General features: G+C 34.9%; 2 protein-coding genes across 5 annotated transcripts; one reads left to right on the forward strand and one right to left on the reverse strand.

The window, feature by feature from the left end:
* The first annotated feature begins 11,597 nt into the window (after positions 1–11,597).
* LOC120333649 (uncharacterized) lies at positions 11,598–16,323 on the forward strand. Of its 3 annotated transcripts, XM_078120556.1 has the most exons (6): positions 11,598–13,344; positions 13,423–13,563; positions 13,783–13,815; positions 13,901–14,023; positions 14,778–14,941; positions 15,013–16,323. In XM_078120556.1, the coding sequence occupies exons 2-5, from the start codon at positions 13,506–13,508 to the stop codon at positions 14,870–14,872; spliced, it is 309 nt and encodes a 102-aa protein (XP_077976682.1). In that variant the 5' UTR covers positions 11,598–13,344; positions 13,423–13,505; the 3' UTR covers positions 14,873–14,941; positions 15,013–16,323. The 3 variants fall into 3 exon arrangements, with proteins under 3 accessions (XP_077976682.1, XP_077976681.1, XP_039256927.2); XM_078120555.1 differs by having other exon boundaries at positions 11,598–13,563; XM_039400993.2 differs by lacking the exon at positions 14,778–14,941 and having other exon boundaries at positions 11,598–13,563.
* A 954-nt stretch (positions 16,324–17,277) lies between these two features.
* On the reverse strand, positions 17,278–22,078 carry LOC144411758 (uncharacterized). Of its 2 annotated transcripts, none has more exons than XM_078109336.1 (8): positions 21,848–22,078; positions 21,595–21,721; positions 21,305–21,453; positions 20,995–21,133; positions 20,541–20,827; positions 20,218–20,369; positions 19,672–19,777; positions 17,278–19,478 (listed from the first exon to the last, which is right to left on the reverse strand). In XM_078109336.1, the coding sequence occupies exons 1-8, from the start codon at positions 22,023–22,025 to the stop codon at positions 18,589–18,591; spliced, it is 2,028 nt and encodes a 675-aa protein (XP_077965462.1). In that variant the 5' UTR covers positions 22,026–22,078; the 3' UTR covers positions 17,278–18,588. The 2 variants fall into 2 exon arrangements, with proteins under 2 accessions (XP_077965462.1, XP_077965461.1); XM_078109335.1 differs by having other exon boundaries at positions 17,278–19,493.
* Positions 22,079–24,093: the final 2,015 nt, after the last annotated feature.

A 24,093-nucleotide genomic window follows, 5' to 3' on the forward strand; every position in this document is an offset into this window, starting at 1 on the left:
TTTTTAATATTACATAGTAATTATGAAGAAATATATCAACACGGCACATAACAAAAAGCAATTAGGCGCCCAGTTTTAAATCATACAGTGGAATTGGGGTCCTTATTAACGGCACATGGACTTTTGGCACGGGTATAAATTCTGACTGTTTGTTGTCAAGTACGAGTGTCATTTAGTCCGACGACATCGATAAACTAAATTCCGACACAATTATCCCTCTACGCAGATATTAATTTTGTTTAACAACACAATTTCTTTATAGATATATTGACATGACCGCCTAGCCCTAGAGTCCTGGACTGTCTCAAAATATATGATAGCAATTGTATAATAATATAAAATAGTAAAGTAAAAAAACATCCTCGACGGTTATAGGTAGGCCTTCTTTTGGTCGGTGCTGATTGATATTCTTTCATGTTGGCTTTGACTTATTGCGTCGACGATTACGATTAGCCACGAAATAAAATATTTGAAAAATGCTTTTAATTTGAACGTAGGACGGCGGCTCTAGAATGTGTGGGTGATATTCGATATTCTCTTAAACACGAATAACGATATTCGAAGGTCGCGATATTAACATTAAATTCAAATTGGACATCCCGGCTTATGAGTTTTCTAATTGAACACCGAGATTACTAGCGTTACTGTACAGTGTATCTTAATCAGTTGAAGCAAACACCAAACATTAATTTCATATTATGTGATATATCATTTTTCGATCTGAAATAATGTGTACTATGAACAACGCTCAAAGACCATTGTTTTAACCCGTCTGCTCTACACAGCACACCTAATTAAGTAATATTTACATAGTATCGGTATCGGTAATATCGGCCTTTTTGTAGTATCGGCGTATCGGTATCGGCTTTTTTAGCTGGTATCGGATCGGTATCGGCGACAAAAGTGGTATCGGACTATCGGTACATCTCTACTATAGACATCAAGTCTATTGCTCAGTTGGCGATCTTCGTGCGGAGAGTTAATGATGATTTTGAAATTACGAATAGGCCGCGAGCCGAGGCCATTTATCTTTCAGTTTCGTAGCGCACATAAGGTAACTACCTGAAAAAGGTTTTAAAATGTTCCTTAGAAATTTAGTAACAAATATTGCCTTGTTCCCACTTCCAAAAGTTGCACGTTTTACAGAAAAGACGCTTTCACTACAATAAATATGTGTTACCATCTGTCCTATTTTCTCTGCTTTTCCGGTATCATGGGCCAATGAGCGCAGACTTCTGCATGAGGTAACAAACAAATCAGTCAGCTGTAGGTGAATCCCCAGTGGTCGGATGAATATCAGATGTTGCTCGCTTTTGCGTTGAGTAGCCTTTTTAGCCATAGTTTTTTTCAGTTAATCAGTCAGTCACAAATCAGTCAGCTGTAGGTGAATCCCCAGTGGTCGGATGAATATCAGATGTTGCTCGCTTTTGCGTTGAGTAGCCTTTTTAGCCATAGTTTTTTTCAGTTAATATTAGTTCAGTTATTCTAAGGAGGTGTTGAAACGTATAAGTAAGATATTAAACACTTGTATATCCTTACCATAAATAGCAATTTTAGTTGAGCACTAGCTCATAAGACGTTGTTAAATAAGTACGGTGCGGTAACTCCAAGGAAGGCTAGACCTAGAATAATATGTCACAAGCAACGATATTTTCTGGCTTGCATGAAATGGTTATGATTAATTTAATGACTCTTCTTGACTATTCAGCAGGCTTATACTACTATATAGGCCACAGCATATTTGGAAATATAAATTAATGGCTGTTTCTGTAATGCACGGTTGGGTGAAAGAGAAGAAAATATTCAATTTACTAATGTCGGTTGGTCTAAATCTAAATTCATAGAGTCGACAAGAACCTGGGAAGCAATGATAAGGTACCGTAAGTTTTGCCGGAGTGGAAAGAAACGTAGCATTGGAAACGATTGAGAGGTGAGAAATCAAGTTGTAAACAGACAGTTGATGTTTTAAAATATAGTCTATCTATACTACATACTACTGGCGCGGCGGTGTGGCTCAACGGGCTAAGCGTTAGGAATACGCTCGCCACCGCACCTCTAATTACTCTGTGTGGGTTTGCAGGTTCGAATCCCATGCAGGGATGGTTATGTGCGAGAGGATTGCTGGACTCCTCGCCGTCGTTGGGTGGTTCACGTAACCGCTGGTCGGTTACGGCTTCCTCCACCACCAAGTCCATGCTTCCGAAAACAAACAATATAACTAATCCCATACCCGACTTGGAATGGTAACCGGATGAGAGGCCGCGGTTCGCCATATGGATAAGCCGTCTTATCGGCTTTCTTCTCCCCCTGGATAAATATGTAAATCCTAATCCTACTCATACTGTCATAGGGCATTTTAGACTGTGATATATCAAAATTTAGTGTAGATATAGTCTAGTAATGGTATGCAAACACTGCTGAACTGTAGTACATGCAATGAGCATATATACGCTCATTGAGGGGAGGCGGACAACTCGACTACACGGACAACTCACCAGAGACAACTCGACTACCTGGAGACCTGGTGAGCTGTCCGCATTTTCTACGGTGGTGTTTTAGGTCTATAGAAATGCGTTTTTGATATGCGTGAGTTGTCCGTGTAGTCGAGTTGTCCGTCAGCCTCATTGAGTACATCAGATAAAATGCATTATGTATTCAAGGTATTAGTTAGTATTTAGTGGTATTTTTACACTCATGCTGTTCCAAATATGATTTTCTTCCTCATTTTAGATACTGTACTACAAAAGAAAACGGCAATGTTCCACCAATCCAACGCAGGCTCTAATCCTTGCTGCTATAAGTGCTATAAAATGGATTAAACAAGAAGTCTTGAAGCGTAAAGGTATATGAGAATCATAATAGCACACAGCTTAGATGGGCTATTCATATTGAAATACTTAGCACTCTTCTGCAATTGGAACTGCCCATCAAACTCATGTTGGAGACTTCATTGAGGTTTTCAATTCATTTTTTTCTCAACTATGAAGATGTTTTGAGTTAACGAGGCATTAATAAATAAAGCTGAGGAATTTGTTTTTTCACTGTATGAAGAGGATATGAAGAATGTAGATGATACCAGGGCACGTCTATTTAACACTGGCAAACATAAGGATTATACTCTGCCACCCAACAATGATTCACTGAAGAAGCATGTGGCCCTCAAATCAGTTCTTGAGTTGGCAAACTGCAAGTGTAAGAAAAATAGTTAAAATAATTTATGCAAGTGTGCAAAAATCAACTTAAATTGCACAGATTTTTGTTTTTGTATTGACTGCAAAAATCACAGTACACTTATAGAGGAAAAGTCGATTTTCGAGATAGTGGATTTAGAAAACAATTCAGAAGAAAGTGAATTAGATATTGCAGTTGATTTATTAAATATCATTTATTTTTTTCGGACATTTGTTAGTGTCGTAGTCTTGTTTCTAGAAATAATATTGCCTTTGTTCAAATACATAACCACATAAACTAAAAAAAGACTAATTGTAATATTTCTGTTCACTATGTTATGTACATATTGTACATTCATTTAATTTTCTTGACTTTTCCGGTAAATTTCTATGTGAGAAATAACTGATTTATTTGTGTTTTCGTGCTCACGATGTTAATTTGTGACTTCATTGCTTAAAAACAAATACGTTTGATAGCTTCTATAAAATGGATGTAGCTTTATATGCTGTTCTTGTTGTAAACTGCTTGTGGTTATTACATAAAATTTATTCGCTAATGTGAATCAGCGTTGTTGGTGTCGCTGCTTTCGAAGTCACTCGCGACTCCTGTCACACAATTAAAGTATTTTTTGTTGTTGGTTACATGTATGCCATATTTTTCGTAATCTACCTAATAAATTATGATTGACTGAGAAAGTCCGATTTTGGTCAGGCAAAACATTACAGGAATACATTTGTGTTAGTGTGCTGTAGGGCTCTCGAATTGCATAGTTCTTATGTATGTGTTGTAAACTTATGGTTATTGAATTTCCGGGAACCTTTCATATTCAATTTCGCATCAGGATTGTGGAACAAGCTGTAATGCGTTCAGTATGTTCATTTTCACACAAAACTGAAGAATTTATTTAGTTACCAGATGTGCGCTACGAAACTCGTGGTAAGGATCTACAAGTGTTTAATAACTTACCTCTACATTTTTCAACAACGTCTTAGCATAACTTAACTAATAACAACTAAACAGGACTATGGAAAGGCTGCCCAACTCAACGCAAGGTCGAACAGTAATAACTAATATTCATCCGCTCGCTAACAGCTGATTCGATTCAATTGTTACGTCATGCAGAAGTCATTGATTATTGCCGAAAATGTAGGACAGATCGAAGCACATATTTCTTGTAGAAAAAGCGTCTTTTCCGTAAAACGTGCAACTTTTGGAAGTGGGAACAAGGCAATATTTGTTACTAAATTTTTAAGAAACATTTTAAAATCATTCTCAGGTAGTTACCTGATGTGCGCTACGAAACTCACTTTCTAGGCGTTTTTCAGGGCCTCGGCTCGCGGCCTAATCGGTTCAAACATTCATGGTTTAACTATACTGTATACCGATAGCAGCATTTCTCAAACTGTGTGCCGCGACACACTAGTTAGGGGGTTCTTTTAATTACCGGAACGAACCCTAAATTACCGGAACTGGGTGGAAAACATACATAAACCTACCGGAACGGACCTTTAGATGTCTTACAAATGGCATTTCATATACAGTACTTCCATGCAATTTTTATATTAAATCGGCAAACTTGGGAAGGACAGTGGTAAAATTAATTTTCTTCAATTACCGGAACGGACCCTAATTTGCCGGAACGGAGTGGAAAACCTACATAAATCTACCGGAAAGGTCTTTGATGTCTTGCAAATGTCATTTCATATACTTCCTTGCAATTTTTGTATTAAATCGGCAAACTTGGTCGGGGGATGGGGGGCAGTGGTAAAAAAAAAAAATTCTTTAATTTTCCGAACGGACCCTGAATTGCCGGAACGGAGTGGAAAATCTACCGGGACGAACTTGTATATATCTTGCAAAGGAAATTTTATGTCCCTCTAAGCGATTTCTCAAGTATAATGGGAAAATTTGGGGGATAAATGGTAGAAAATAACAATTTCATTTTGCGCCACCTAGCGGATGTGAATTGAGCAATGAATTCCTTAATCTTCTCTTATCAATATGAATTAATGATAAAAATCGATAATCAAAACCTTCTTACATGTTATTAATTTTCCTTGTAGATAAGATAACGTAGTCATAGATTCAGATTGAAACAAATAAAAATTGTTTATTCTTTCATTTATTCAGTTCTTTCCTTTTTTTTAAAATTTTGCCGATTTGATATAAAAATTGCATGGAAGTATATGAAATGGCATTTGCAAGACATATAAAGGTCCATTCCGGTAGGTTTATGTAGATTTTTCACCCCGTTCCGGTAATTGAAGGAACCGACTAGTGTGCCGTGATAGATTCTCAAGTGTGCTGCGAAGCTTTTTGGAATTTTAGAAAATAAGCTATTTGTATTACACATAGGCATCCATGTAACGAGCAAGCTTGTGAGACCTGAGTATCCATAATTAATTAGACTGACAATATTATAGCATTTGCCTTGTCGTTGTAGTAAGGGGATTGTTTTGGTATACGGTAATTGTATTGTGATGCCATAATGTTTTGTAAACATGATGTCCACCTTCCACCGTGCTGAACTGCCGACTTGCGCGTTCAGTTAGGCAACAGGAAAGCAAGTTCTGGCTATCTGCTTACAAATTATATTCAATCATCGGTGCAAAGGCCATCAAAAGAATCTAGCCATTCTGCCATTTGCATATCCATGGCTCTGTTAACACGTATTTTATGCTCTGACTGAAATTAAAAGCAAAAAAAGGGCGACGGAACCTCGTTTCTATTGTTTCTCAAAACAGGCACACACATCGCATTATCATTTGCAGAATAATTTGTTCAAGTCCTGCATTTTTTGACAAGTGTGCCGCAAAATTGTTTTTTAATTTCTTAGTGCGCCGCGAGCAAAAATAGTTTAAGAACCACTGCGACGTCATAGGTTCCGCATGAGTAAAGAGGTATGAACTTTTCACCTCTCAGCTTTTCCTTTGCCGTCAAATATTTAAGCAGAACGTTTGTTTGTTGCACCAAGCTACGCGCATTTCTAAGTTATTTATGGGTAGCTCAGCACTATAAAATCAAGCTAGCTGGCATCATGACTGATAAACTTTCAGCTCCCTTTTACCCAAGATAATTATCCTAAAAGATCGAATCATACTATTGTGCTACAGTTCGGCAATACCCAGATACCGGCAGACCATTTACTATAATGGTATTGTATTGGCAATGCCCAGAACTAACCGTTTCCTAGATCATGCTGCAACACAAGACTATATCCATCTGAAGATGCAAGTATTCCTTGTATAGAAGATATACATACCACCATCAGTAGAAGATGCATTCTGCAGCAATGTCCAATATCCACATTAGCCTAAAAATAAATTCAAAAATGACCACGGCCTGACGGCTGCACTTTACGGTACAGTATACAGGTATAAGTATAATCAGGAGTGTTAATCAACTTTCTGACTTGACATCGCACAAAACCTACAGACTTCTGGACTTAGTATATATAATTTGGCAAGCTTCATTTTTTTGTATTCAGATTCACGCGCTTGCGGATGCGCAGTTCTTACCACTTCATGGCATCTCCTGCCACGAACGTATCGGCACCGCGGCGTCTCTTGCCATGGTTTTATGGCACTATTACCGATATATTTACAATGTCATGTACAGTACAATATTTTAGTTCATCATGCGGAATTATATCTACTTAAACCTAAACCTAACCCTAAATAAATCAAAACTGTATTCATAAGAAAAGCGTTCCAACTTACCCAATATTTATCACCATCAGGGGCAGCCCTGCTATAACAGCCGACATGCCGTGGTTACGGCAGTAAAATTGGTAGTATTCGATTTGCTGCCGTAACCACGGCAGCTCGCTATTGGTTTGTGGCAGCTAAAAAGTCAGTCGTCGTGGATTTGGTCATAGCTGCCATGGTTTTGCGACAGCTCTAGACGCCACAAAATACTTGAAACTGCACTTGCGCTTGAGGACGCCAGGACGTGAACCACTTTACTGCTCTAAGGCAGTACGGTGGAGGGGTGTCCAGCAATACTCTTGCACAAAACTTCTCGAAGCACGACTCACTTGCCTTGTACAATCGGTTTGAACATCATGGTTTAACTATCGCAGCGTTTCTAGAACTGTGTGCCGTGGCACACTAGTGTACCGTGAGAGATTCTCAAAATTTCCAGCCCTATCGACGGGCCAAACCATGACCATGTGCTAGATTTACAATATAAACGAGTTCTAAAGACTCTTGTTGGATTTGATTTTTATCATCCAGCTTAATTTGCTATAGTAGGCCAGCCATATGTCACTTTTATTTTATTTAAGAACGACGGGAAGCTCAGATGCAAGGAGTTCGACAGTGATAACTTCCAAATATTTTATTTAAACCTCATCCGGTGTCGAAAATGTCGTGTCCCACTTGCCCTATTCGTACTACTTGTCTCATGTGTTCTAATTGTTCCACGTGTCCTACTTAAAACATATTTAACACCACACAATATACAAGAAGGTACTCACGAAATAAGAATTTTTATAATCTTTTTTTTGTGTTAATATAGGGCCGGAAAATTTCTGGTATTTATCAAAAAATTGAATTTGTGGTCAATCAGAACCAGTCAGTCGTGCTTGAGAAGCCATGATTCGATTATTGTTATAGAAACGTTATTGCCATTTTCCGCAGCTTTATAAAAAAAAAATAAAAATAAACAAAAACCGTACAAAATTATCATGGATGGTATATCTCCTCATTAAAGTCTTAAAACGTGTTATGATCCGCTGGTTGATAATCACATAGATTAGTGAACTGAGGGAAGTCTGCCATATGAAGACAAGAGTGCAAAAATATTATTCGAGTAATCCTGTATAATGTCTCTCGGAAATATCCTGCCTGTCATCTATTAGGATTACAAAATCGTTTTCTGCCAAGAAGCTATCAAATCCAAGATTTCTTGTATGAATATTACCTTTTCCTGGAATATTAATTATAAAATGTATATTGAGTCAGTGTGGTCGAATTTCCAAGAATTTATGATGAAAGACGAAAATTTTGAATTTAATTCTAAAAAATACCAGACATGTGATTCACGGCGGAATTTCCTCTTCAGGTCAACTACCCTCGATTCCCGCCATCATGACTTACCCACAACAATCCCCTAAGATAATTAGTGGTGTTTTAAAATGGATTTGTATAGAATGTAAACGTTGCTCATCTTAAGTGAAATATTTGTGAAAAAACCATACCTATTTTTATACATTTGTGTAAAAATGCGACTTAGTTTTATGTATAAATATATTTCTGTAAAAAAATCAACATTCAAACACATACTTGAGTTTTTAATGACATAGATGCAGAATTAGATTAGAACATGTCTGGCATCATTTTGTATAAATAGTGATGTCACTTTACGTGCCACGGCCAGTTTTCAAATTTAATCCATTGACTGATGCCACGGTGACTGGTGGTGTCGTTTCAACAAATCCAACTGTTCTGATATCGATTTATTCCTCGCATGAAATTTTTGGCTGGAGGAACATTCAGATTTATATTAACCGAAGAATATTTTTAAAGTAACAAACTTTCATTACGTGGTAGATAATAGTCAACTAAGTTCTCAGAACTCGGATTCTTCGACCTAAACCGCTTATTTCAGCAAACGTTATCAATATTTCTGTTTAGTTTCCTGGGTATATTTACTTTGTCTCTTGTTAAGAGACGGTGAACCTGAATTGGCTAATATTTGATATTTAACTATTTCTTTCTCAAGAAACGTATGCCCAACGTATCGTTGACTTATTTCCATTTTACGAGAATTCTACTGTAATCGATCTGTGACATTGCTACGAATAGCTGGTAAACACCATACTCTACAGTAATCCATTAAATAAACAGCAAACGTGTTCTCTGTGTCTGAACCACAAAACCACAACTTGCTAGACAGCGTCTTGGGTAAATGTTTTTCACTTACAGATCCGGATCGATAGCGCACGATGTGCCCATCCATAGTTGTTGCATCATCCATAAAACTGAAATAACCTTTATGATAACGGAAGCTAGTATCACCCGAATCTCTCTGAGAATCTGGTCGTTTTTTGCTCGGATCAATTCGTATTTTTAAAAATGAGAAGTTTTTTGTTTCAAAATTATTATTGATATTGTAATATATGCATATGCGGCCAGCGCGGCTGCAAAAACACAAATACGTTATTTCTGTTTTATTGAGAACGGATGGTCGGAAAGGACCCACCAATTACAATTTACAGCATAGTTATTGCAATGGATGTTGCGGGTGGATTTCCCAGTCGTCAAAATAAGCCTTGCATGAATTGATTTCAAAAAAAAAACCATAGACTCTAAATTTTTATAATTAATCTCGCAATATTTTTGTAAATTGAGTTCTAAGGTATTGTCTATTGAGTTACATGTCATTTCTTCCTGTTCAATTCCTACGACGGATATATATGTGGCACATACGTGGACGAATGGGAATGATAATCAGTAGCCTATAAAAATATCGAACAAACAAACAAGCTCAAAAATCACCAATGGGGACATGAAAAATGGGACAAATCGATAGATACCATATCAATTAGCTGATAATGCCAAATAGAAATATAAAAAATCTTTATATTATTAATATTGTTTGATTCTAAAATTCACAAGATGTTTGATTATATCACGTTTTGTTCGAAGCAATTATAAATATACTATATATATATATATATATACTATGATCTAAGCTAAGGTAAGCTTAAAAATATACTTGCTATTTCATGTTAGGAATATGTTATTCCTATTTAACGTGTTTATAAAAATTTAAGTGTATTCGGAAACCCTACAAACATGAAAGCATAATTGGCAAGACCGTGATTGACACGTATTGTTTCTTGAAAATAAGAACGGATATCGATAGTGAAACAATGGCCTTTCAATATGAATGGAAAACTTGATTGACAACTTGATAATTATACCAGCTATTGAAATAAACAAACAATTTAAAAGGAGTTCGTGTCGTGGAAGGAACTGCAGTTGTCAGGAACTGAACTTGTCAGCAGTAAACAATGTATAGTTTATTATATTGATGGATTGCTCTCACAACTTTCATCATTGTTGATTAAATATGGGGAAACAGGATAATTTATAGGCTACTCAAACTTGATTAAGTTCTCAGGTATAGCGGTAGCTTTGCTCTATACAAATTCAATTTTCTGTTTTGATACGGTGATACGACGGAGGTAAGGTCATAGAGACCCCCAAACTAAGATATATTTTGTCAGCTTGCCAAATCCACTGAGTTTGTATGTTGTGGTAATCAAATTGCATGCACAGAAAATTGCGTTTCGGGTTCAAAATACAGATGTCAAACCCCAGTTAGAATTTCAACAAAAATGCTTTCAAGCACCGCGACTGAGGTATGCATTGAAACATCCTGTTACATCGAATTAATCCAAGCCATAACTACTTGGCGAATAGATGAAATATAGATAAGGATACAGGGGATCGACAAAAATCCATTTTTATGGTTTGGGACTGTTTTGTTTTACTATATTTTGTATTATAATAAACTTCTTAATAATGCCATCTTACGACAGTCAAAATAAAGTATACTTTGGCCTATTTGTAGTAGTAGGAATTGTGAAGTGAGTAGCTAATGACTTTATGGTACCATCGTGTATTTCCATAAAGATAACAAAAGCTCAGAAACTGATTGTTGATGTTGCGGGAGGATTTCCCAGTCGTCAAAATAAGCCTTGCATGAATTGATTTCAAAAAAAAAACCATAGACTCTAAATTTTTATAATTAATCTCGCAATATTTTTGTAAATTGAGTTCTAAGGTATTGTCTATTGAGTTACATGTTATTTCTTCCTGTTCAATTCCTACGACGTATATATATGTGGCACATACGTGGACGAATGGGAATGATAATCAGTAGCCTATAAAAATATCGAACAAACAAACAAGCTCAAAAATCACCAATGGGGACATGAAAAATGGGACAAATCGATAGATACCATATCAATTAGCTGATAATGCCAAATAGAAACATAAAAAATCTTTATATTATTAATATTGTTTGATTCTAAAATTCACAAGATGTTTGATTATATCACGTTTTGTTCGAAGCAATTATAAATATACTATATATATATATATATACTATGATCTAAGCTAAGGTAAGCTTAAAAATATACTTGCTATTTCATGTTAGGAATATGTTATTCCTATTTAACGTGTTTATAAAAATTTAAGTGTATTCGGAAACCCTACAAACATGAAAGCATAATTGGCAAGACCGTGATTGACACGTATTGATTCTTGAAAATAAGAACGGATATCGATAGTGAAACAATGGCCTTGCAATATGAATGGAAAACTTGATTGACAACTTGATAATTATACCAGCTATTGAAATAAACAAACAATTTAAAAGGAGTTCGTGTCGTGGAAGGAACTGCAGTTGTCAGGAACTGAATTTGTCAGCAGTAAACAATGTATAGTTTATTATATTGATGGATTGCTCTCACAACTTTCATCATTGTTGATTAAATATGGGGAAACAGGATAATTTATAGGCGACTCAAACTTGATTAAGTTCTCAGGTATAGCGGTAGCTTTGCTCTATACAAATTCAATTTTCTGTTTTGATACGGTGATACGACGGAGGTAAGGTCATAGAGACCCCCAAACTAAGATATATTTTGTCAGCTTGCCAAATCCACTGAGTTTGTATGTTGTGGTAATCAAATTGCATGCACAGAAATTTGCGTTTCGGGTTCAAAATACAGATGTCAAACCGCAGTTAAAATTTCAACAAAAATGCTTTCAAGCACCGCGACTGAGGTATGCATTGAAACATCCTGTTACATCGAATTAATCCAAGCCATAACTACTTGGCGAATAGATGAAATATAGATACGGATACAGGGGATCGACAAAAATCCATTTTTATGGTTTAGGACTGTTTTGTTTTACTATATTTTGTATTATCGAATCCATTATTCTGATCACGATAATAAACTTCTTAATAATGCCATCTTACGACAGTCAAAATAAAGTATACTTTGGCCTATTTGTAATAGTAGGAATTGTGAAGTGAGTAGCTAATGACTTTATGGTACCATCGTGTATTTCCATAAAGATAACAAAAGCTCAGAAACTGATTGACCTAGAATGCACTGGCATATAATACGATGTCATTTTGTCAGAAACAATATTAACTTATTGCATCTAATGGTGATTGTTCGGCCCGAAATGATCGTCAGAGCGTTTCGAAATGTTTGCTTCTTAGAGTTTCGTATTTCACCCAGTGTGGGTCGATCCCATAAACATTTGAATATTTGTTCACGTAGAAACTATTGTTTATATTGAGATGTTTGGTGGTATGTCATTCATACGTTTGCAAAGTGGCATGAAACGAAGCACGTTAACTTGTGTATAGTGCGTTTAGGTGTCCACGAAATGTTAAAAGTACAATTTAAACAACAACCTTTAACATTACATATTGCTTATTTATCTAAGTACTTCTTCTAAACAAATCTTTAACGATACCTTTTCATTTAGTAATGTATTTTGACTAACACACCGATTCCTATTCGGTTTAATATTGTTCAAGTGGGCAGAAAACTGTTACGTTCACAAGCTTCATCCGAAACAGTTAGTAAGGATTGTCTTTTCACTTGAAGCAAATCTTCATTAAATTTTAGAAGAATAGTTAACCCATACACGTCCACGCGGGAGATTTAACCGCGATGATGCAGTATTTTATTAAAAAGAGCGTTCTAGTTTCATTCTTTCTATATTATCACATTAATGGAGGTGAGTGAATGTAGAATTTTTAGAAGTTGTCAGATCTTTGCTATTAGTAACTTGGATAGCAAGTATATTCAATCAGTTTAAGTGATGAAACTGATATCAATTTTTGGTTAGTGTACTCGCAAAATGTAAATAGAGTGGGAATTTAAATAACAATTTTAATCACGTTAACTAGAAAGCACTTCAGATTTTGAGTGAGGTATAAACTACAGCAAACAAAATCAAAAGTAAAATCTTTTTATTAATGAATAATATGCTAAGCTGCATTTGGGAGACAGAGGGCAAGATTGTCTGCGGAACGAAAAAAGATTCCAATGTTTTGCTGGTGAAAATAAAACTTTATGTGAAAGACAAGGATGCTATTATTGCCCACACACAGGGAGGCCATTATGTATAGAAGGTTTGAATTTTATTGTGTGAATGTGTCGATTTCATTTTTATGTATTCAACTCATGCAAATTTGCCGACTGTTTATAAGGTTTAGCATGTAAAAGAACATCACTTACCTACGAAGCTGACGATTGTTGGGACGAAATACTAGAACCTACAGTAGAAGGATGCATGGCTAAAAAAAGGTGCACGTGGTGCAGAACAAACGCTGTTATCAGATGTGTGCGAGGTTAGTGATAATTGGAGCCATGGAAGTTAGAGTTTCAGAGACCTTAAATATATCAAGATCAATTGCCTTTAACAATTTGTAGCTTTTACTCAGTCGAATATGTCATCAGGTCATGGATGCCATAAAATGTAATCACGAATTGACTTCATTAGACTTTAACGGTACTGATTTGAATTAATGTGAAGCTTTAAACAATAACAAAACATTTTTCAATTCCAGATATACCTTTATCTTATGGCGGAGTTCGGCCAGGTAATTATCTGACATTTTTTTTAAATTTCAATACTCCTATTTTGTTTTCAATCAAAATTACTTTTTGATCGTCAATCGTCACCAGTGGATAATTGCATTCAAACCGCGCCAACAGAAAGAGTTCGATGCACCGCACCGGGAAATTTTGAATTGTGCAGAAAGAAGGGTTGTCACTTCTGTCAAAACGAAAAACCAAAATGTATCGAAGGTATTGTGTGTGAAATTTTTAACCGGGAGTATTAGGGATAATATTTACACGGAGTTGATAAAATAATACTTCAGTTGTATACTTCAAGTTCAATTCATTTGTTCATGGAATATTGTACTAATGCTCAACAAGCATATTCCTAATTTTTCATACATTGCCTCCCAAGCTTTAGCTTGTAAAAGATTGCGACTCCAGAGTATGATACAAATATGTATAAACAAATTTGGAACATTAGCCCTTACCATCCAAGACCACTTTCCTTCAACTTCTCGAACTCTTCCCGCAATTCTCGCATTAGGCAAGTCGCAGCAACTATCGATTTTATATCGACTTTTCTAATCAAGTGGACAAGAATCTACAGAAAAACATATCAAATGCAAAAATTTTGATAAGATTCTTTGCTAAAATCATATAACATTCACTACTTGGGTACTATGACAATTGCATTGAATTTCAAATAATATGATTCCTTTCGTAGATCAACTTATGAAAACGTGATAGCCAACAGCAGTGCACGATAACCAATTGCAACATAAATTCACCACATAAACGAGTTTATCGATTTTGTCCTGAAAATAGTTTTTTTTGTACGGTGTTTTAGATCGCGAAAATATGTTGAATGTTGTATTCCACGGCCCCGAATTCCCAAATAACTCAAATTGCGATTTATTTTCCTCCAGTGGATCATAATAACAGCAGTATGATAGTATTGAAATATGTTATTATTTTTATTTTTAATATTCTAACGCTTCAGCCAAAGAAAAGGGGTCAAGTGTGGTGAGATATCTAGGAGAAGTTGAGAATTTATATTGGTCCCTTTTCACTCTGCGAAGAAGTTTTCAAAAATAAACCCGTCGAAACAAATAACACAACTCGAATTTGCGCTGGTTTTTAGAAGGTGGAAGAGATGCTTGTTATGTGAGTGGCAATTATCTTTACCCATTTTTGCACAAATATTCAAAATATGAGACGTTTTATATTTGTTTTAGGGAGACAGTGGCGGTCCTTTGGTGTGTCAAAAATGCAAAAGCTGTGGCTGGTACATTGCTGGTATAGTCAGCACCGGTGTTGATTGTGCAAGACCGCTTACTCCTGCACTATACACAAAAGTCCAGGCGTAATAAAAACGTCTAATTGAAAATGGAGTGCCCGACAAGAGAGAGAGTCATGATTGCAAATTCTACTGATTGTATATTAATATGTTTTGTATGAAATTGTACGGCAGCTTTTACTAAAAATCAAAGAACTTACATTGCATTTTGATCAAGTGTATATTGGGTCAATCAGTCTCAATCTAAGCTGTTCTTGTCTGTATGAGGATACGACATAATAACATAAGCGTGACCATTAGCTACTGAATTCTAAATTCAAATCTACAAATGTTTCAAAGAATAACTTTGCTTTTACTAACCTAAAATACTATAAAAAAGGCGGCGCAATGCCCCGCCAATTGTCCAAGTAGTAAAAAAAATATAGTTTTAAATAGATCTGATGAAACGTCTATTTATCATTTTTGTTATCCGTTTTCGTCTTTAAAAACAGATTATGATCGATCTACTGGATTTGGCTTGTCAGCAGTTTTTCATTCTAAAAGCCTGATTTACCCCTTTTGTACGCTTCTGCTCATTTAAAATTTCTTTCTTAATTCATGATTTCTTCGAACAAAGTATTTTTGTATTATGACGCAGAAACGTAGTTTAGTTTTTGATCATTACCATTCCGGATATACTTGGTTGGCAAGATGACAAAAATATCATAGATTATTGGTTTTTGGAGAGTTACTTCGAACGTATCAAAGCAATAAAAATGTTACTTTAAATTCATATCAAAAGGAAAGCTACTGCTACAACTAGGTATTAGATCAAGCTTGTAAAGACTATAAATCATCCTATTGTTCCATACCTAATTAACACTTATAAAGTTATTTGAGAAACTTCTCTTAATAATCCATCAATGTAATTTAATGTGCGTTATCAACTGACAAACAGCCCAGTGTCATGAACTTACGCTTCAGAATTATCCAGTTACCAATAAAGTTTTCTATTGTTTCATTATGAAAGGCAAATAATCTAGTAATTACTCGTTGTTTATCGATACCCATTCTTTGTTTTTGTGACACAATACATGTCAATCATGAACTCGCTATCTTCACTTTCATGTGCACGGTCGTAGTTTCTGATAAAGGCGAAGGACGTTGTTCTCCGCATACTTACTTTTTACTATCCTTAGACGAAGAATACGAAATTGATAAATGGCAGTGTTTAGGACGATGCAAATTGTACATTTTGACTGCCAGAAAAATCGACCCATGAAAACATCCGACTATTTTTCAATAAATTCGAATAAGCGAACAGAGATTAGATTTATTTTCATGGATCTGTGGACTTGATCGTTTTATCCTGATCTACAACATAGAGGGTATTTCTCGTTGGTTTCCGGTTTTGACATATGGAACACGTTTGCGGTTTGTTTTATTGACTATATTGCTTATATGGTTAGCATTTATGCTATTCAGAGCAATGTCACAAACCATATCGCGGGATTGTAAAACCTAATTTGAGCTATCGTTAATAGATACATGTTCTCGCAATGGATTACTCTTAAAATTCCTATAACAATTTTAAATGGGTCAACAATCATTTGGTATTTGGTAAATCATATGACACACTACAGCGGGGGCATTTCTTAGAAAAGCGTGAAATTATTTATTTCCAGAAATTCACACGATCTATTTATTTAGGACCCTAGCTAAAGTTCATGTTTTTTGAACTTGAAACAAAATAAATATATGCGAGAATGAAACAGGTTTGTTAGTAACGTTTGCTAATATAAGCGATTTGGGCCGAAGAATTCGAATTATCAGAACTTGTTGATTTACCACGTAATGAAAGCCTGATAACCTATTTAAATATTTCGACCAATTTACGTGTTTCTGCAAAATTTTATGCAACAGATGGTTCGATATCACTATTGTTAAAATCGTGTTTTATTGAAAACAAACAAAAAAATAAATAAACTAAATGAAATTACATCTACATTTCATGCTATTTGTTTTGAAGCGCTCACAACTGTACACGTGCATATAGGATAAAATAAATCTAGAGTAGGAATATACTGATTAGTGTATGTGGAACCGTGTGTATTAAATGTAAAAAGATTAATATAATATTTGAGCGTCATAGTTTCTAAGCTAAGTCCCCGACGATGTATATCATTCATCCATATAAAACAACATTAGCGATTCGACAAAAACCTTTGTCAGCACGATGGGAAAATTTGGTATTTGCACTAAGATTGAAATATCAAAGTTTTTAAATATCTAGATATAATAAACAAAACAAAATGGCTTGAAGAATTGTAAATGCTTTTATTTTCTTTTCCACGCGTCACACCTTATAATAATGATTCACACATTATGTGCACAAAAATGTTAAAAAAAAACGGTACAAATAACTCAGAAATTGGCTACAAACAAAATGTCTGAATCGTGAGCGTCAACAAACAATATTTTCGGAATGCGATTAGGGAAATCTCAAATAAAAATATCATTGTAAAATCATTATCAATCAATCATTGCGCAAATGTATTAGATGACGGGTAGTTGTGTATAACACCAACATGAGAGTAACTGTTTCCGCCTTTTTGAGCAGGTGATGCACTGGCGATGTACTGTAATAAAAGTATTGTCTGAATAAAATTTTGAGAAAAGTCCACTGGAACGGGAAATGAAAAATTCCCAGACATTTCCATTGAAGTGTGTATAAACGAAGAATAAATAATACACCGGTACAATTTACTGCATTGACTCAGCTTTTATCAGAGCAAAATGATGATAGTATGTCATGTCTCATGAATTTACGGATAATCTATCTATGCAATTTTAAATACAGAACGAATGAAAGCAATTAAAAATTATGATTGATTGATGTCACGTAAATAAGACTATTACATGGAGTCATTTTGTTACATCTTGAAAATAATTTGCATAATAAATTCGAGGAATTCTGCTGGTTAAAATATACGAAACTCAAAAACAGATCCAAATAATAAATTTGAATTAGAAGACTGATATTTTTAAATTTCGCACTTCATGTCATTGTCACATTAAGAGTATCGTTCCAAACACTACTTTCGCACCCCAAAACAATCAAACTTACTGAGTTACAAGCAGTTTATAAACGTGTTAGGAATAATAAAATCTACAGAAATGGGGAAGAGTACGATATTGACGCATTTCCGATGGTTTTGAGCGGTGATTCAAAAACAACCGATGCGTTGCTTGTACGTGCGCAGATCAATGCAGTCTTTCTGTTTGTTACTCACTGTTGTTTTTTAGCAATTCACTCAGTATGCACGCGTTTGCATTTCGATATGCGTCTACATTTTACAGATTATAAGGAAGTGGTAACCAGTACAATCAAATGCCTTCCTCACTTATTCTGGTTTGAATATAAAGTAATCACCGCTGAATTTGTAATGAAACATATTTTCTTTGTTAACGGGAATCAAATAACCACAAGCTAAGTTATTGTATCAAACTGAATAGTTCTTGGTTTTTTCACTTTCTAAGCTCGGAATGACGTTACTTCATATGGCTTCATTTCTTTGCTCATATAACCATCGTCAATGAGGTGTATCTCATGATCTTGTTGATCATACACTTCATTTTCTAAATCTTCGGATTCAAACCCAGTATCTGCTCTTGACATTTTCACATATTGCACAATGTCGTTTTCGCTCGAACATTTTCTTTTAAATAAAATATTATTACTTTTCTCTGATCCACAATCAGTGTCGGTGCTGGAAGTGGAACTTCGTTGTGGCAAACTGGAAGCTGTATTTCCAATATCAAAGTCATCAGTTATTGATCGTTTTTGAATCTCTGTCTCGGGTCTATTCGCCGAAATTCTGTTTCGAAATTCATTTTTTGTAGTGTATTGTTCTTCACAATCGGTCAAAATTTGAAAAGCTTCTATGTCTTTCGCGAACTTATTTTGGTCCGGTGCCGTTATGATTTGAAAACCTTTGTCATGCACACTTAAGTTTTCATCATTGGAAAAAGTACTTGCCAGGTTCATATTCACCTCTAGTTTGTGTTGAGGTTCTTTTGATAATATTTGGTCATATTTATTATCGAATCCCGAATCATATTGGTCATTAGAATTACCCATATTTGAAGGGGATATAGTTTCACCTTCGTCGACCAGCGAGGATATGTTTTTAAATGAATGGATAGCCATATAATTTCCAGTTTCATGGTTTAATGCAACTGTGCTCTCATTCGACTGATCAAATGATGTATTATGTTTTCGATTCGAAAAAGAATAGACTCCATTCTGTAAATCTGTTGGCGATATGTAATCCAAGTCGTTGCCAAATCCAGAGTCAACCTCATTGCGAATATCGCTGGCAGGGCGCGCAGTTTTTGCTTCTGTTCTGGTAATTTTGCAGATTTCTTCGTGTTGATGATCTAAAAAGTAGTAAAACGTTTCAAACCAAATAATAAGCTAATGAAGTTTGTCACAATTCGAGTTTGCATATAAAAAAAATTGTGAAATATAGCTACAGTCCTCATAAACTTCATAGTTCAGGAAATATGTATACTTCATTTAAAAAATCCAGAAATCATCTTATATTTGAAAGCATACCTGCGAAACAAATTTGGTCAGCTTGCTCTCCTGCACTACGGTTACGTATAACTGTATTATCTGGCAAGAAATTCTGCTTTTCTTCAATTTCGAACAGCTGTTTTTCCTGAATATATTTATAAAAATGGCGATACAGTATTGTCATACATGATTTTAAACTTTGCAGATGAGAATCAGTGATTTTTGAAAAGTTTCGCACAACGGGAGCAAATTAAAAATATCTGCTTGCTTTGAATAATGACTAGATGAATTAGTAACAGGAACCATTTTTTTAATAGTTCTTGAATATTTTGACTAGTGGTGTTTCTTTGAGTCTTGTTCTATTTTGCTACCTAAAAATCCTTTTCAAAATACATGCAAGGGTGCTGGATGTCACATCGGGGGCTGCGGTAAGAACTTGGCCGTATGCTATTCAATTACAGTACTTTTTTTACTTTGTCTCATTTCCTTACTTTTTTTACTTTGTCTCATTTCCTCTTAAAATACTATACTGTAGTGATTAAGAGGAGTTTATTTCTAAATAAATCTAGTTACGAATGTACTCACGGATATTTCTCTTTGAGTTTCCTTGTAGGAAGGAAAGCATTTCTGTATTTTGGTTTTATATAACCAGAAGAAAATGATGATAAATATGAGAAGGGCAACGGCGACAACAACCCCAATAACAATAATTAGTTTGGTTGTTGATGTTTCATCATCTAAATAAAATAGTGTATCAGTCAGTGAAAAGATTCGAAATATCATCCACTTCGATGAAAATTATAAACACTTGTAAGATTGTCCGAACGAGTTGTTTTTCATTCATTAGTTTTGGACGTTTGTTTATATAAACAACATAATACAATCCGCAGAAAAAAAGCAATATATACCAGATATCGCCGTGAGTAGTTTGCAAGTTGAAGTAGGATTCCACACACCAGACACCTTTAAGAACCAACACAAAGCATTTCCTTTCTTAGTAGTTTTGTTATGCAGCAAAGATTCGATATCAGAAACTTTTCCATTTATTGTACAATTGATTGAATTATTTTCCCATTCAACTTCTTCAGTCGTTTCAATCAACGTGAAATTTTTAATGCCAGTTACAAACTCATTGTCTTCATAGTGTCGACCATACGCAAGATAAGATTTCGCAGCTTCGAAAAAGCAGTAACGTCTAAAGAGTGATAATATCATTATGATGTCATTCAAATTACCGTACAAATAATACGACTGTTAGGCTAATGGCGTGGTTTAATGTTGTATGTAACAATCAAATTTATTGAATCTAATTAACTAATTTCTATCAAATAAATATGCCCCATCATAGTAGTTTGCACTTACTCTGCTTTGAGTTGGAACCTGTCCGTGCTGGCATCCTCATGTTTTTTCAAGAAATATATTTCCCCACTTACTTCATAGAGACATTCTACCTTCACCACATCGTCACACCACTCATGCGAAGTTGTTTCGATGTTGAATTCTGTGGATGAACTTAGATATAAATCACAAAACCCCGCAAAGATTTAATTTTACAATTAAAAATAACTTTTACAATATATATTCATTTTATCAAATTTTATGTTACGGGCGACCGTTCTTTGAAATAGAATCGCGTATGTTGAGCGGTTTGTGATAAAAATCTTTACATTACCCTGTATTTCGAAGTAACAAAACGTGTCTCTAATGAGTGGTATGATGATCATGAATACTTCTTCTTCGGCCATACGTGGCAAAGTGCAAAACTCGTTCCATTTTACTCCACAACAATCGGGAATTGTTGTCCAGTTGTTTTTTATAATTCTAAAATGTACCGTCCTCATATATTATAAAAATAAAATAAAAGTTGTTATTGTTGGTCAAAAACAAAATCTTATTACATATTCGACTGTTACTTGGATGTAAATACTACATGTAGAATACAAACATGAACTAAGAACTTACGATACGATGGTAAATGTTAGGTTCTTGGCATACCATGAAGGCCTTGTCGTATTTACCCAGAATCGCACATCTTGTCTTGGTTTGTAAAGTTGTTTATAGGATAATCTCTTACATGCTGCCAAGCAACCTTAATGAATGAATTAAAATTATAATAATTCGGGATGTGAAATACAATATGAATGTTTTGCTATTGGAATGCCTCAAAGTAATCGTAGTTTCTAACCTCGACGAAAATGAAAAACTTCATACCCACCTTCTTTATACAATTTTTGAAATTCACAATCTATCGGGTTCACGTCGCACATTTTTCCTTTGTATTGACATTCTGGCTTTATGTAACATTCATCATTTTGTGGCCTACTGGAAGATGAATCACGGAACACCAAACACCAAATACCAAATATCAAACTAAAGCGAACAGGCGGTTTCATTATATTCGCTCTCTTTTCAGAACTAATTTAGCAATGTGATACTATGCGTTAAATATTCTGTACAAAATATTTTGAACATGTTTAATAAAGTATATTCATATGTACAGATATAAATTGAACAAAATACAGATTATAAAAGTGCACTGATCTAGAGGGAAATACAGTAGGCGAACCTTTCTACAAACTTGGAATCTTCTACCTTTGGGGGGAAATTGGCTTGGGCTCAACGCTGAAGTATGCATTTCGGGCCATTTATGGATTAAATCACGTCGTAAATAATGTATAGTAATAATGTATAACCGAAGATGAGTTAATTCTTTTTTTCGCAAGATTAAGCAAGTTTGGCTTGAACTAACTTCCAGGTTTTGTGTCAAAGATCTTCGAATGCGATGCTATAATTATTTTCTCAGTATGCTGAGGTTATAATCTAAAAAACACTCTGTGAATATCAAATCTCGTATATTTCAGTTCAATATCTCAGAATATTTCAGTTGATAATCGATTGTCTTAAATTTTCAATTATTTCTATCCAAGTATTTATACATAGAGCCATGAGAGATATACTGTTCATAATATACCACAAACAACAATCATTTTGACTATATACCTTTATTTGCTGCTAGTTTACATCCTAGGGACAGTCATGGGAATTATTAATACCTCTACGCGTCACTTTCTAATGCTTTCTTTGATATCTATAAGACATACCCAACAAACTTTCAAAACAAAAACCTAGTATTCTTGATGAATCATGTTTCTTATAAATACCAACTTTTCTTCACTATAATAATCGATATTACACTTAATTATTGTAAATTCATTTCATTTTGAAACAAGCTATATATCGATATATCTGTCTCGTTGCACGTAAACGTAAACGTAACACGCTTGCAAATGGAGTATTCTGGAATTATACGTCCAAATAAAAACGTTACAAATCCCGAGCCAAATTGTTGTTCATGACGTATTATTAAAATCTTACTACTCTGACTAAATTTTAAAGACCATACGAACACTGAACATAAGTGTTAGTGTTACTTTAGTTGATGACTAGTTTTCCGGTAAATGTGCAAGTTCTGATATTCAATTTTTGAATGAATGCATCGAAAATCTTTACGGTTTATCAGCTACGACACTCGTTTACGTTGGTTCGATATGGTCGCACATAGAACACTTCTAAGGCAACTATTCCCTACTGGACTAATTAAAATGTGTTGGCAAATACATCCATTCTGTTGAAAGGCTGAAGCAAAGTCGACAAATCACAAAGAATATCGAGAAAACGATAAATTTTGAACGATCTGAAGTCCTGCACATTTCCTCGTCTGAGCACACTGAACTCGGCGCAATAACCCCGGCTCAGACGTCCTTCACGCACTGCTGGAACTCGACAAAAACCTTCCCTTTTGTAGAGATCAGCTGTAAGCGTATGATATCTCGCGTGTTTACTGAACGTACCCTGACACGCTTGTAGCGATTGGAATGTATAACCAAGATCAGATGAGCGAAAAACACCCACTTACAGGATGTTCGTGTGCGATATTTTCCACCTTAGGAAGAGTGCCAAGGTTTTAAAACAGGAGAAATAATCATGGGATATACTGTATGAAACAAAACAAAATTCTGATATTTTCAATAATTATTTTTCAATAAATTGATTTTGAAAATTTCTTGAATACTTTTTTTTAAACAAAACATTTAGGATATTGATATCAAGGATAATTCAACCACATTTTTAATATCATTCAGTAAAAACTTAAACGTGTGGTAACATTGTGAAATGTTTTACAGTGAAAACTTCTTGAACAATCATTTTCCACGAATTCTGGTAGAATTACAATTATATAAAACACCAAAACGCATTTTTACGCAAACGTATAACAAATAAATATGTATGGTTATTTATTTTTGAAATTTATGATTTTAAAATTAGCACCGTTTGCATCTTATTAAAATGCTATTTTAATGCTATAAAAATTTTACTCAACCTTTCAGACTCTGAGGTATTGCTAACTTTCGACAGTTGCCCACTGGAGAATAAAGCCACATTCTGCGGACTAATATACCG

This window comes from Styela clava, chromosome 15, assembly GCF_964204865.1.
Source record: "Styela clava chromosome 15, kaStyClav1.hap1.2, whole genome shotgun sequence".
NCBI classification, from domain to species: domain Eukaryota; kingdom Metazoa; phylum Chordata; class Ascidiacea; order Stolidobranchia; family Styelidae; genus Styela; species Styela clava.